Here is a 14,628-nt window from a genome sequence, read left to right on the forward strand (position 1 = left end):
GCCTTGGGTGGGATGGTTTAGTGTGAGGTGTCCCTGCCCATGGCAGGGGGGTTGGAACTGGATGATCTTGAGGTCCTTTCCAACCCAAACTATTCTATGATTCCATGATCCAACTTCACGCACAGGGAACGTGAAATCTACTTGGGCACAAGCTCAACCCCACCACTGTAGGAGCTTGTCCTGCTGATGGAGACCAAGCAACCGTGTCCCCCACTGATCTGCTCGTTAGGGACATGGCGCCTCTGCTCTCTTTGTGCTTCACACCTGATTCATCCCAACAGCAAAGGCTGCTCCGTGCTCCCTCTGAAGGAGGGGAAGATCTCATCCTGCTCCGTGCCGTTTGGGGGTGAGGGAACAGGCTGCTTTGGGAGCTGGCTTGGATCACCCATGGCAGATGGGGACGCCAGCCCTGCCTGCCTCCTGGGGAGCTGCTTCAGCTGCCCGCAGGCATCTGTGCCCGTCCGTGCCGTGCCTGACACGGACACCGGGATCGGTGGTGCTGGGGGGCTGCCAGCTTGGCAGACCCGGAGCTCGTGCTTCCTCTTTTGGGTTCCTAAGGAGCCCTGTCCCCTCGTGCCTTGAGACCTTCGTGATCCAAACCAAGGGGAGACCTCAGAGCAGCTCCAGTGCCTAAAAGGGATGCAGGGAACATGGAGAGGGGCTTGGGACAAGGGATGCAGGGACAGGCCAAGGGGAATGGCTTGAACCTGCCCCAGGGGAGACTGAGCTGAGCTCTTAGGCAGAAGCTCTTCCCTGTGAGGGTGGTGAGGCGCTGGCACAGGGTGCCCAGAGAAGCTGTGGCTGCCCCATCCCTGGCAGTGCTCAAGGCCAGGTTGGACACAGGGGCTTGGAGCAAGCTGCTCCAGTGGAAGGGGTCCCTGCCTGGGGCAGGGGTTGGAGCTGGAGGAGCTTTGAGGTCCCTCCCAACCCATTCCATGATCCTATGATGAGAACAGGACGCAAAGCAAGCCCAAGACTGCTCCCTGCTGTGCCAGGCTGGTTTTACACCAGCTCTGGTTCACCAGGAGAGCTCAGCCCAAGCCACGGCTCAGCTCTCTCCTTCCCCATCCAGATCATTGCTCGGACATGAGTTTGACCACAGAAACCAGTTTGGCATCACTGGGGTCCACGCGGAGGTTGGGAGCTTGATCCTGGCCCTCCCACCTCTCTCCCAATAACCCTTTTGTTGCCCGAACAGCGCAGATTCCACCTCAATCCCGCTGCTTCGTGGAGGAATTGGGTTGGACCAGTTTGAAGGGTTCATGTGAAATGAAGCCCAAGGAGAACACGAGATTTCCATGCTTGTAGATACAGACAGGAACAGAGATTGCAAGTGTCGCTGTCCCTGCCCACGGTAGGAGCGTTGGAACTGGGTGATCTTCAGGTGCTTTCCAACCCAAACCATTCCATGAGCGATCCTGGAAGGGTTGGACGTGTCATGGTGAGGTTGTGGCCACCGCTGGTGACCCCTAATCTCATACAAACAGTGAGAAATCAGTGCTTGAGCATGAATTTAACCTTTTAGGCACAGTTTAAGCTCTGGGATCTTTATATTTGCTTAAAGCTTGGGATTTTCTACATACGAATCGTGGGGACCGTCAATACTTGGAGATGAAGAGCAGTGAAGTCTTAGGGCTGGTGGGGTTTAATCTGTCTCCTTCCCCCTAATTTAGTCACAAATTGGCCCTAATTGGTAATTTCCATACTTTTATTACAAAATTGAGGTTTCTGCTGGGTTTTGCACCATAATAAAGGCCGGATGGTTCTCCTAAGGGCAGTTTCCTAGCTGGAAAATTGAGGAGGGATCATCACAGGCTTCACTCTGCAGCTTGGACCTCTTGCTGCGGAGGCTCTTGCCATGTTCCCACTTTTCCCTCTGCTATCTGGAGGAAGATGCTTGTGTTGCTGGAGTGGCCTCAGGCACCGTGCCAGGCACATGGAGGTTTTCCTGCTGTCGGAATCGCTGATCCCGGGTTTCGCAGCGGGATGCTGATGGGAGCGGTGGCCGCCCATTGCCGGCTGTGGCGGTGGTACCCAGCTGGGAGGAAACGGGGCTGGGCTGCATCCTTCATCATTCATCCTCATTCCTCATCCTTCGCTCTCGTCCTTCATCCCTCATCCCATCACCGGGGGATCACAGTCCCATTTATCACCGGATGAGGGGATCTTAAAGCCATTAAAGCTTGGGAATGTGAGGAAAAGCCACAGGGAGGAGATGCTGCACCCGGCTTCCGTGTCCAGGAGAGGAAGGTGAGGAAGAGCAAGGGCATGGGGGTGGTGGGAACAGCCTGGGAATGGCACAAGGACCTGGTGGCATTGCAGGGTGTTGGTGGGGTGCTCAGGAATGCCAGGCTTTTCCAGTGGCTGCATTCCCAATCCTTGGAAGCCGATCTACTTGAATTAATCATTCAGACCTGGGATGTATTCCCTAGTCCTGCGCTGATTTAATCAAAGAATCCTAGAATCATGGAATGGTTTGGGTTGGAAAGGACCTTAAAGCTCATCCAGTTCCAACCCCCTGCCATGGACAGGGACACCTTCCCCTTCTGTAGCTGCCAGTGGATGATGTTAAAGGTGGTGTGGTAGAACCCATGGATATTGAAAATACACCTCTGGTTTTTGGTTGTTATAACTGGTTTTGGGCAAATTGAGCTGTGGGTGGTCCTGCTGCCAGCATGGACATGGGGCAGGGTGAGGACTGCTTGTGTCCTGCAGCCAAAGGAGCTGGAAGCAAAGGAATTCCTGGATGAGGGAGACGGGGAACGTACACGGCGCCCAGCAGCTCCTCTCCTCTCTGCCATTGACATTCCAAAGGCTGGATAAGGTTGTAGAGGGGGTGTTTGGGCGAGAAGGGAGATTTAAGAGCACACATCACAAGAGTGCTTTGGGAAAACCCCTCCCTTAGGTAAATGACACGTTTCGATCCGTGGAAATGAGGAAAATTGGGACAAGAAATGGATTTTTCCTGCTGGAAGATGAAGAGGGATCTGGGAAGGAGCTTGTCAAGGAAAGGTACATAGAGACGTAAGTGAAACCTTCCCCACCAGGAGGAAAATAGCAAAGGGCACGCGGTGCCAAGCCAGCGAGAGCAGAAATACATGGAATTCCTGGAGGATTCCCTGTGCCAAGAGCGTTCAAGCCTCAGCAGGGCTCCTCCTCCTCCCCACCAGCATCGTCTTTCATTTACTGGAGGGACTGAGCTGCTCGTGGCCACCTGAAAATGCACTTCCCACTATTCCTTTTGCAGGGATAAAATGTGATTTAGATGCTTCCCAGTGTTTTCCAGGGAAGCTCCATGGAGCTTTCAGGTTTACTATTTCATACTGTGATGGACAACTCTACCTTGGGTGCGTGATTTGATGGGCAGCACTGCTTCACATGGATCTTTATTCCTATCTCCTGTTGCCTGGTGCAGGTGCTGCCTGAAACATGAATGTGAGCTGCAAATCCAGGAGTTAAGAGGTGCTATCACCTCGTATTTGGGTCAAAAACCTGGATTTAGGGTGGATTCGTGGCCCTGGGGGGTTGATGGAAGAGTTGAAGCATGAAGGGGTCGGAACTGGATGATCTTTAGGTCCTCTCCAACCCAAGCTATTCTATTGAGCATCACTTGGTGCTCAGCTCTTACTGCTTCGTGGTACCTGGGTTTTTCAGCTTGGGAGCTGTTGGGATGGGAAGAGGGCATCAGATCCAGCAGCTCTTCCTTGCGGAGCAGCCATGGATTTGCAGCTCCCTCCCTTCCTCCCTGGTGCTCCTTTTGCAGGCTGAAAACCCATGGGTGATGGGAGCAGGACAGGGTGAAGGTCCTTGCAAGGAGAGCAGTCATTGGGAAGGACAACGGCGTGGCTGCAAAACCCTTCTCCATCCGTAAAGTCATGGAATGGTTGGGTTGGAAGGGACCTTAAAGCTCATCCAGTTCCAAGGGACCCCTTCCAGTGGAGGAGGTTGCTCCAAGCCCCTGTGTCCAACCTGGCCTTGAGCACTGCCAGGGATGGGGCAGCCACAGCTTCTCTGGGCACCCTGTGCCAGCGCCTCAGTACCCTCATGCAAGTCCGCATCCGTCCTGGTGGCTTCTCAGCCATGGTCCTCGCTGGGGATATGAGCCGGAGGGAAGGTGATGAGGATGCGCTGGCCAGGCTGCAGTTACCGCAGGTAGGAACCGTGGTGAGAAGAAATGAGTGTCCTTTGTGGTGGGGTGAAGGAAGAGACCTCGGTTGATGGCCAAGGTGATCCAGTGCTGGTGGGTTCATAATCCCTTCTCATCCCGCTGCCTCTGGGCTCAGCACCTCGGCACTGGTGGGAAATGAGAAGGCTGCGTGGAGACCTCAGAGCAGTTTCCAGTACCTGAAGGGGGCCTATAGGGATGCTGGGGAGGGACTCTTCATCAGGGACTGCAGTGACAGGACAAGGGGTAGCGGGTTCAAACTGAAACAGGGGAAGTTTAGATTGGATCGAAGGAGGAAATTCTTTCCTGTGAGGGTGGTGAGGCACTGGAATGGGTTGCCCAGGGAGGTTGTGAGTGCTCCATCCCTGGCAGTGTTCAAGGCCAGGTTGGATGAAGCCTTGGGTGGGATGGTTTAGTGTGAGGTGTCCCTGCCCATGGCAGGGGGGTTGGAACTGGATGATCTTGAGGTCCTTTCCAACCCGAACTGTTCTATGATTCTGTGATAATTGAGGGGTATGGAACTGGTCCTGGTGCTCTCCATAATGGAGCTTTCTTCTCCCCTCACTCATCATTTAGCCTGTTGACCCTGGGAGGTGAATCCAAGTGTTTATCATAGAATAGTTCAGGTTGGAAAGGACCTCAAGATCATCCAGTTCCAACCCCCCTGCCATGGGCAGGGACACCTCACACTAAACCACCCCACACAAGGCTTCATCCAACCTGGCCTTGAACACTGCCAGGGATGGAGCACTCACAACCTCCCTGGGCAACCCATTCCAGTGCCTCAGCACCCTCACAGGAAAGAATTTCCTCCTTAGATCCAATCTAAACTTCCCCGGTTTCAGTTTGAACCCGTTTCGTGGTGTTTCTGACCAGCAAGGCTTTCCTCATCACCTGGCCCTGGTACTCTGGTCCATCGAGGACACGCTCCTAGAGCTGGAGATGGAGTCTTGGTCTGGAAGGGGTCAGTGAGTGATTGAGATCCATCAGGCGATGTGGAGGGACCCAAACTCGGGCAGGTCTTCAACAGCAAGAAGCTGGGAGGAGGCTCAGGTCCTTGGGAGCTCCAAGGCTGCTCTGGAAAGGGAATGAAGAAGGGAAGGGAAGGGAAGGGAAGGGAAGGGAAGGGAAGGGAAGGGAAGGGAAGGGAAGGGAAGGGAAGGGAAGGGAAGGGAAGGGAAGGGAAGGGAAGGGAAGGGAAGGGAGGAAGGAAGGAAGGAAGGAAGGAAGGAAGGAAGGAAGGAAGGAAGGAAGGAAGGAAGGAAGGAAGGAAGGAAGGAAGGAAGGAAGGAAGGAAAGGAAGGAAGGAAGAAAGGAAAGGAAGGAAGGAAAGGAAATGAAGGAAGGAAAGGAAGAAAGGAAAGGGAGGAAAGGAAAGGAAAGGGAAGGAAAGGAAAGGAAAGGAAAGGAAAGGAAAGGAAAGGAGAAAGGAAAGGAGAAAGGAAAGGAGAAAGGAAAGGAGAAAGGAAAGGAGAAAGGAAAGGAGAAAGGAAAGGAGAAAGGAAAGGAGAAAGGAAAGGAGAAAGGAAAGGAGAAAGGAAAGGAGAAAGGAAAGGAGAAAGGAAAGGAGAAAGGAAAGGAGAAAGGAAAGGAGAAAGGAAAGGAGAAAGGAAAGGAGAAAGGAAAGGAGAAAGGAAAGGAGAAAGGAAAGGAGAAAGGAAAGGAGAAAGGAAAGGAGAAAGGAAAGGAGAAAGGAAAGGAGAAAGGAAAGGAAAGGAAAGGAAAGGAAAGGAAAGGAAAGGAAAGGAAAGGAAAGGAAAGGAAAGGAAAGGAAAGGAAAGGAAAGGAAAGGAAAGGAAAGGAATTGTTCTCCACATCCCCTGGAGCGAGGTGGTGGAGCCTCATGCAGGGAGACATTTATCTGAGCCTCTCTGGGGGCAGAACCCGGTATTCGGACTCGCTCCCCCGTTGTCCGAAGGGCATAAAGGACGAGTTTGTGTGGAAACATAACTGGGAATGAGAGAGGAATGAACTGGGAGAGCCGATGGTGCCACTGGTGCCTTCTGTGCCAGCAGGGCTGGGTGATAACGCCATGTTCTGCAGCACAGCAGCTCAGATCCCTCCATAAAAGCACCTCTGCTCTTCCTCCCAAGTGTCCCCGGCCTGGGTGGCATCTCCCAAGGACTTGGAACATGGATAGAGCAGAGGAGCTTTAAGGTCCTTTCCAACCCAAACCATTCTGTGATTCCATGACACCCCTGTGAAGGGCAAGGTTGGGATTTCCGGCTCCCCTTGAGCCATTTGGCATCCCCATAGGAGCCAAACCACGGGTTGAGGTTCATCTCCTGCCCTGTCCCCCCACCGTGGACTCCCTCCATGCAAAGTCTGAAGGTTCTGGACTTCCAGCTTCTTTCTAAACCATGCTAGGATCCAGCTCCAAGGATCCTGGAACCAAGGGAAGGTGTTAATCCAGGCAGGGAACTGGATGGAAGGGTTGAGCTGGGTTAATCCCAGGTGCTGCATGGAATGGAAAGCAAGGAGAGATAGGAGAGATGGGCTGTGTATAGGTGGCTTTTCCTTCTCACCTTGGGATGGAAGATCCCAGCAAGGGGCTGGTCCAAGATGGGGACCGTGGTGGGGTCGATCCCCACTCCCAGCAAGGACTGAGCACCCAAGCATCCATGAGACAGTCCCAAACCTGTGTTTGACCCAACGCTTGTCCCCAGTGTGTGGCCGTGGTCGCTCCTCCGTTACCATTTGGCTCCAAGAGCTCCGGGACACGAGCAGAGGATCAATTCAGGGTTGTCACCTAGAGATGCTCTCCAAGGGGTGTCATGGCTGTGTGGGGCTTGGCTTTCCAGCCTGTGCATCCTCTGTGTACCCTGGGGGTTGTTAAGGGCTATGGAAGCTGGTGCCACTGCACTTGGGATGGTGGCAATGCCCTGGTCTCCATCACCAACATGCTGTTCACCTGATGGAAAAGTCTTCGGGTACCTCGGCATGTCCATCCTTTGGGTTTCGGGTGTCCCAGGGCAGCAGTACAGTGGTTTCTATCACTTGTGGACCTTCACTCCATCATGGACATGCTCTTCACCTTATGGGAAAGTGCTGGGGTGCTTTGGCGTGGTTTGGGTTGTCCCAGAGCAGTAGTATGATGGTGTCTATCACCTAAGGGCATGAGAGACCTTCACTCCATCATGGACCTGATCTTCTCCCGATGGAAGAGTCTTTGGGTGCCTCAGCAGGTCCATCCTTTAGGTCCTGGGTTGTCCCAGGGGAGCAGTACAATGGTATCTATCACTTGTGGACCTTCCCTCCACCATGGACATGCTCTTCTCCTGATGGAAGAGTCTTTGGGTGCCTGGGCAGGTCTATCCTCTGGGGTGTGGGTTGTCCCAGGGCAACAGTATGGTGGTGTCTATCACCTATGGGCATGAGGGACCTTCCCTCCACCATGGACATGCTCTTCACCTTACAGAAGAGTCTTGGGGCGCTTGGGCACATTCTTTTGGGTCTTGAGTTGTCCTAGGGTAGCAGTATGATGGTGTCTATTACCTGTGGGCATGAGGGACCTTCACTCCGTCATGGACGTGTGGTTCATCTGATGGAAGAGTCTTGGCATACTTGGACATGTCCATCCTTTTCCTTTTGAGGTGTTTCATGGCAGCAGTACAGTGGTGTCTATCACTTACGGACCTTCATTCCATCATGGATGTGCTCTTCACCTGATGGAAGGGTCTTGGGGTGCTTTGGCATGTCCATCTTCTGGGGTTTGGGTTGTTCTAGGGCAGTAGTATAATGGTGTCTATCACCTATGGGCTGGAGGGACCTTCACTCCACCGTGGATGTGCTCTTCACCTGATGGAAGGGTCTTGACATACTTGGACATGTCCATCCTTTGGGTTTTGGGTGTTTCAGGGTAGCAGTACAGTGGTGTCTATCACTTGTGGACCTTCATTCCACCATGGTTATGCTCTTCTCCTGATGGAAGAATCTTGGGTTGCTTGGGCATGTCCATCCTTTGGGTCTTATAGGTCCCAGAGCACGTACGATGGTGTCTATCACTTGTGGACCTTCATTCCACCATGGTTGTGCTCTTCTCCGGTAGAGTCTTGGGGTGCTTGGGCATGTCCATCCTTTGGCTCTCGAGGTGCCACAGGGCAGCAGTACGATGGTGTCTATCACTTGTGGACCTTCATTCCACCATGGTTGTGCTATTCTGATGGTAGAGTCTTGGGGTGCTTGGGCATGTCCATCCTTTGGGTCTTAGGGGTCCCAGGGCACGTACGATGGTGTCTATCACTTGTGGACCTTCATTCCACCATGGTTATGCTCTTCTCCTGATGGAAGAATCTTGGGGTGCTTGGGCATGTCCATCCTTTGGGTCTTAGGGGTCCCAGGGCACGTACAATGGTGTCTATCACTTGTGGACCTTCATTCCACCATGGTTATGCTCTTCGCCTGATGGAAGAATCTTGGGGTGCTTGGGCATGTCCATCCTTTGGGTCTTAGGGGTCCCAGGGCACGTACGATGGTGTCTATCACTTGTGGACCTTCATTCCACCATGGTTGTGCTCTTCTCCGGTAGAGTCTTGGGGTGCTTGGGCATGTCCATCCTTTGGGTCTTAGGGGTCCCAGGGCACGTACGATGGTGTCTATCACCTGTGGACCTTCATTCCACCATGGTTGTGCTCTTCTCCGGTAGAGTCTTGGGGTGCTTGGGCATGTCCATCCTTTGGGTCTTAGGGGTCCCAGGGCACGTACGATGGTGTCTATCACCTGTGGACCTTCATTCCACCATGGTTGTGCTCTTCTGATGGTAGAGTCTTGGGGTGCTTGGGCATGTCCATCCTTTGGCTCTCGCGGTGCCGCAGGGCATCAGTACGATGGTGTCTATCACCTGTGGACATTCATTCACTGCAGTTTCTCCCCCCAGGACATCCTCCCTGCGATGGAACGCCGGCACCAAGGAGCGGATGCTGATCAAGGTGACAGACCGCGAGCCCAGCTTCCTCATGCACCAAGGCAACGGCTTCGCCGCCGACAACCCACCGGGGACCCGCTCGCGGCGCCCGTCCGGCGGCCAACAGTCGCCCAACCTGCAAACCTTCACCCCCGACGCCGACAGCTCCGTGTTCTTCCCCGAGAGGAAGCAGTCGCCCTTCCTGAAGAGGGCCGAGCACGTGGGGAGCTGCTCCCCACTGCTGGGCCGAGGGGACTCCTTCTGCTCCCCGCTCCAAGCCCAGCACCGCAAGCACTCCAGCGAGTCGCAACCCTCCTCCCCTCGCTACGCCTACGAGCCCCCTCTCTATGAGGAACCCCCCATGGAATACCAAGCACCCATCTACGACGAGCCCCCCGTGGACATGCAGTACGAAGCCAGCGGGAGCTACAAGGCCGGCTCGCCGCAGAAGTCACCCATCAGGAAACCTCATCCCTTCCTTCAGTCGCCCAAGCAAGGCTCCAACTCGCCCTACCAGCAGTTGGTGCTCACCAAACAGAAGTGTCCCGACCGCTTCATGAGCTTGGAGTACAGCCCCGCTGGCAAGGAGTACGTCAGGCAATTGGTCTACGTGGAGCAATCGGGCTCCAGCCCCAAGATGAAGACGGGGTTGAGGCACAAATACTCCCCCAACCCCATCGGGGGCTCCTACTCGTTGCAGCACAGCCCCTGCTTGGTGAGGGACCAACGTTTGGAGATCAAATCAGGTGATTACAGCAGCATGGAAGGACCTGAGTTCTGCCCTGGCCCAACCAGTGGCCAGGTAGCCCAGGGTGAGGACTCCATGTCATGGTCCAGCCAACAGGACACCATGTCCTCCACCGGCTACTCGCCCTCCACCAGGAAGAGGAAGAGCCGAAAGCCTTCCCTATCCCATGATCCCAACACCTCCTCCACGGACGGATCAGGGGACAGGGAGGTGCTGGGGGAGCAGATGCTGGGTGAGGATCGAGCCACCCCCGGTCCCAACAGGTCACCATTGAACCGCACCGAGACCAAGGCGGTGGAGGCCGAGGTGGCGCGAGGCTTCCCGGAGCCCTTCCTGGCACAAGCCCGCCTGGCTTGGGAAGCCCAACAAGCCCATTACCACATGAAGCAACGGAGCAGTTGGGACTCCCAAAAGGATGGTTCTGGCTATGAAAGTGATGGTGCCCTCCCTCTGCCCATGCCGGGTCCGGTGGTAAGAGCCTTCAGCGAGGACGAGGCGTTGGCGCAGCAGGAGAACAAGCACTGGAAGAGGAACACCTTTGAGAAGTTGGGCTTCCCCCAGATCCTGCTGGAGAAGAGCGTCTCCGTGCAGACCAACCTGGCTTCACCCGAGCCCTACCTGCATCCATCTCAGGTAATGTCCTCGGGGACGTCCTCAGCGTTCATGGTGGGCCCCGTGCCACCAACCCTCGCGCGGCATCAGCTCGGGTTCCTCAGGAGCTGCTTCTCCTCCCATGGTCAGGGACCCGGCTCCTGGACCCCGAGCACTCATCCGGCTCCCAATGGAGCTGGAAGCACCCGTTGCTGGCTGTGCTGGGTGATCCCAGGACCCATGTGTGGCTCACGTGCTTTGTAGTTACTCATCGTGTTCCATGGCACAGCACCATTGCATGGTAACAGTGCGTATTTCCTTTAGCAACCCAATGGTGGCTCATGCAGGGCTTCGGAGCATCCTCCCAGAGCTCTGGATTCTGGGGACACCCAAAATGCCACCTCTGGTCCCTATCCAGCTGGAGGAGACCCGTAAGCAGGGATGTCCCTTCTGCAGACCCGGTGGAGATGGCCATGGCATTGAGAACATCAGCCCCTTTCTGCTCTACCTGCTTCCATCTTCAGAGAGGTCCTCTGCTAGAAATGGGTCTTGGCTCCTCACGTTGTGCCCAACCACAGTGGTTTGAGGTGCTGGAGCAGCACCACTGGGCCTTGGCTTTCACGTTGGCAGCACCACTTCTGAGCTGGGGTCCTGACCCACCACCGCATCTCCAGCCATGCCAGTGGTGGTTGAACCCATCACCAGACCCACCAGTAACTCCCAAGTTCCCAGGAGGTTTTCCCAGTAGGGACTGAAAGTAATTGAGGAGCTTCATCACCCTGGTGCAGGTTGTCCCATCTGATCATGGCAGCAACCCCATGGAGGTCCCACCTTGGTCTCCTCCATGGTACGTTGGGATTGATGGCGCTGCCAGGTTTGATTTCTCATCGAAACTGGTCCTTATCAAGCTGGTCCTTCAGAGTTGGTCCTTGGAAAGCTGGTCCCTCAAGTTGGTTCTTGGCAAGGTGGTCCCTCAAGGTTGGTCCTTGGTAACTTGGTCCCTCAAAGAAGCTGGTTCTTGGCAAGGTGGTCCCTCAGAGTTGGTCCTTGGTAACTTGGTCCCTCAAAGATGTTGGTTCTTGGCACAGTGGTCCCTCAAAGTTGGTCCTTGGTAACTTGGTCCTTCAATGAAGTTGGTTCTTGGCAAGGTGGTCCCTCAAAGTTGGTCCTTGGAAAGCTGGTCCCTCAAAGAAGTTGGTTCTTGGCACGGTGGTCCCTCAAAGTTGGTCCTTGGTAACTTGGTCCCTCAAAGAAGTTGGTTCTTGGCAAGGTGATCCCTCAGAGTTGGTCCTTGGTAACTTGGTCCTTCAGTGAAGTTGGTCCTTATCAAGCTGGTCCTTCAGAGTTGGTCCTTGGAAAGCTGGTCCCTCAAAGAAGTTGGTTCTTGGCACGGTGGTCCCTCAGAGTTGGTCCTTGGTAACTTGGTCCCTCAAAGAAGTTGGTTCTTGGCAAGGTGATCCCTCAGAGTTGGTCCTTGGTAACTTGGTCCTTCAGTGAAGTTGGTTCTTGGCAAGGTGGTCCCTCAGAGTTGGTCCTTGGTAACTTGGTCCTTCAATGAAGTTGGTCCTTATCAAGCTGGTCCTTCAGAGTTGGTCCTTGGAAAGCTGGTCCCTCAAAGAAGTTGGTTCTTGGCAAGGTGGTCCCTCAAGGTTGGTCCTTGGTAACTTGGTCCTTCAATGAAGTTGGTCCATAGGAAGCTGGTTCCTCAAAGTTGTCCTTAGCAAGCTGGTCCATCAAAGAAGTTGGTTCTTGGCCAGTGGGTCCCCCAAGGTTGGTCTTTAACAGGCTGGTCCCTCGAAGTTGGTCCTTGGTAACTTGGTCCCTCAAAGAAGTTGGTCCTTGGCAAGCTGGTCCCTAGAAGCTGGTCTTCTAGGTAGAAGTAGGAGGTGATCCTGCCCCTCTACTCTGCTCTTGTGAGACCTCACCTGGAGCGTTGTGTGCAGTTCTGGTGTCCTCAACATAAAAAGGACATGGAACTGCTGGAACAAGTCCAGAGGAGGCCACGAGGATGATCAGGGACTGGAGCACCTCCCGTATGAAGACAGGCTGAGGAAGTTGGGGCTGTTCAGCCTGGAGAAGAGAAGGCTGCGTGGGGACCTCAGAGCAGCTTCCAGTATCTGAAGGGGGCCTATAGGGATGCTGGGCAGGGACTCTTCATCAGGGACTGCAGTGACAGGACAAGGGGTAACGGGTTCAAACTGCAACAGGGGAAGTTTAGATTGGATCTAAGGAGGAAATTCTTTCCTGTGAGGGTGCTGAGGCACTGGAATGGGTTGCCCAGGGAGGTTGTGAGTGCTCCATCACTGGCGGTGTTCAAGGCCAGGTTGGATGAAGCCTTGGGTGGGATGGTTTAGTGTGAGGTGTCCCTGCCCATGGCAGGGGGTTGGAACTGGATGATCTTGAGGTCCTTTCCAACCCACACTATTCTATGATTCTATGATTCTATGTCTTTGGCAAGCTGGTTCCTCAGAGCTGATCCCTCAAAGGTAGCCTGATCAGGGTAGCCTGATCCCTCAAAGACGTGGAAGCCTCTTGCGGTGGGCCCAGAGCAGCCCTGGCCCATGCCACCAAGATGTGCCAGAAGCAAAAGAAAACAGGAGCAGAACAGCGCTGGGGATGACGGGGGGAGATACGGAGACCTGGCAGAGGAGGGATGCACGCGGGCTGTGATGGGGCACCGCAAGTGACAGGGGCAAGCCCAGTGTCACCCAACCCCATCCATGTGCCACCAAGACCTCCTTCCACACCACCACGCTTGAGTTCTGGCCTCGGGTGTTCTCCTAATCCCTGAGCTGAAAGGAGGGATCCCGATCCCATGGGATGGGCATGGGGGTCATGGCCAGCTGCCATGGACACCTTCATCTCCTTGTTGGAGGCCCAAGCTTCCAAGTTCATTTAGGATCGTGCTGATTAGAGCTGGACTTCACTTCCGATCGGCTCCAACAGCAGAAGATCCGTCACATTTTGGTGCCTGTGTCCTGACCACACCATCCCCTGGTGAGGACTTCACTGATGTCCTCAGCCAACGTGGTCCTTTGCTTCTCCCTGGTGATGGCCCAGCTCATGGACCAGGTTTTGGAAGAGCCAAGGCACCCAAAGTGCCTTGAGCCGAGCAGCGGGTTGGAGGGCACACAAGGACCTTTTGAGTGATGTGGCCTCCATAGGAACAGCAGGGATGGGTCCTCAAGGGGGGGAGTGGAACATCTCCCTTATGAGGAGAGGCTGAGGGAGCTGGGTCTCTTTAGCTTGGAGAAGAGGAGACTGAGGGGTGACCTCATCAATGTTTACAAATATGTAAAGGGTAGGTGTCAGGATGATGGAGCTAGGCTTTTTTCAGTGATATCCAGTGATAGGACAAGGGGCAATGGGTGTAAACTGGAGCATAGGAAGTTCCACGTTAACATCAGGAAGAACTTCTTTACTGTAAGAGTGACAGAGCACTGGAACAGGTTGCCCAGGGGGGTTGTGGAGTCTCCTACACTGGAGATATTCAAGGCCCGCCTAGACAAGTTCCTGTGTGATGTACTGTAGGTTACCCTGCTCTTGCAGGGGGGTTGGACTAGATGATCTTTTTAGGTCCCTTCCAACCCTTGGGATTCTGTGATTCTGTGATTCTGTCCCCATGGCCAAGTCCCTGCTGGTGTGAGATGGGAGCTGAGAGATGTCCATGGATAGAGGAGACCTCAACACTGGGAAGGGTTGAGCTGTTGAGTGAGGACACCAGGACCCTGGGTTGTTTGAAGCAGCAGCAGCTCTGGTGGCTCTTTGGGTGGCTTCATTGTCCTCTGCTGACCTTGCCACCTCCACGTGGCCCTGGCTCTTCCCACCCTGGTTCTACCTCCTGCTTTTCTTCTTCTGATCCTCATCTAAATCCCAACCTCAAGGCCATGGCACTGCTGTGGTCACCTTGTGCATGGGCCCTGCTTGAAGCCGCCAGCGTGGTCTCCCCATGTATGGTGGGGACAACGGTGCCACCTCTGGTGTGGCATGTCCTTCCCTTCCACGGGAAGGGCTCCAGGGCCACCAAGCCCAGGAGATGCTGGCCCAGGAGCTGACAGCTCATGAAGCCACCATGTTGGTTGGCTGCAGGACCAGGGACCAGCACATCCCCAGTGTCCGTGGTTGCCTTTCTCCATGGTCATCAGCTGCTTGGGTGTCCCTCCTCCTCCTGGGGTGATACCCATGAGCTGTGCTGGTTCCAGTATTAGGACACTGGTCTCC

General features: G+C 54.6%; 1 protein-coding gene across 5 annotated transcripts in view; it reads left to right on the forward strand.

Moving 5' to 3' along the window:
* The window catches only part of ARHGAP39 (Rho GTPase activating protein 39), a 127,641-nt gene that overhangs the window by 95,890 nt on the left and 17,123 nt on the right, over positions 1-14,628 (forward strand). For all 5 annotated transcript variants that reach the window (XM_065669094.1, XM_065669096.1, XM_065669092.1 and 2 more), the window contains exon 4: positions 9,042-10,449. In XM_065669094.1, the coding sequence (XP_065525166.1) occupies positions 9,042-10,449 (1,408 nt within the window). The remainder of the gene's footprint in view (positions 1-9,041; positions 10,450-14,628) is intronic.

Source organism: Lathamus discolor, chromosome 2, assembly GCF_037157495.1.
Source record: "Lathamus discolor isolate bLatDis1 chromosome 2, bLatDis1.hap1, whole genome shotgun sequence".
NCBI lineage: Eukaryota > Metazoa > Chordata > Aves > Psittaciformes > Psittacidae > Lathamus > Lathamus discolor.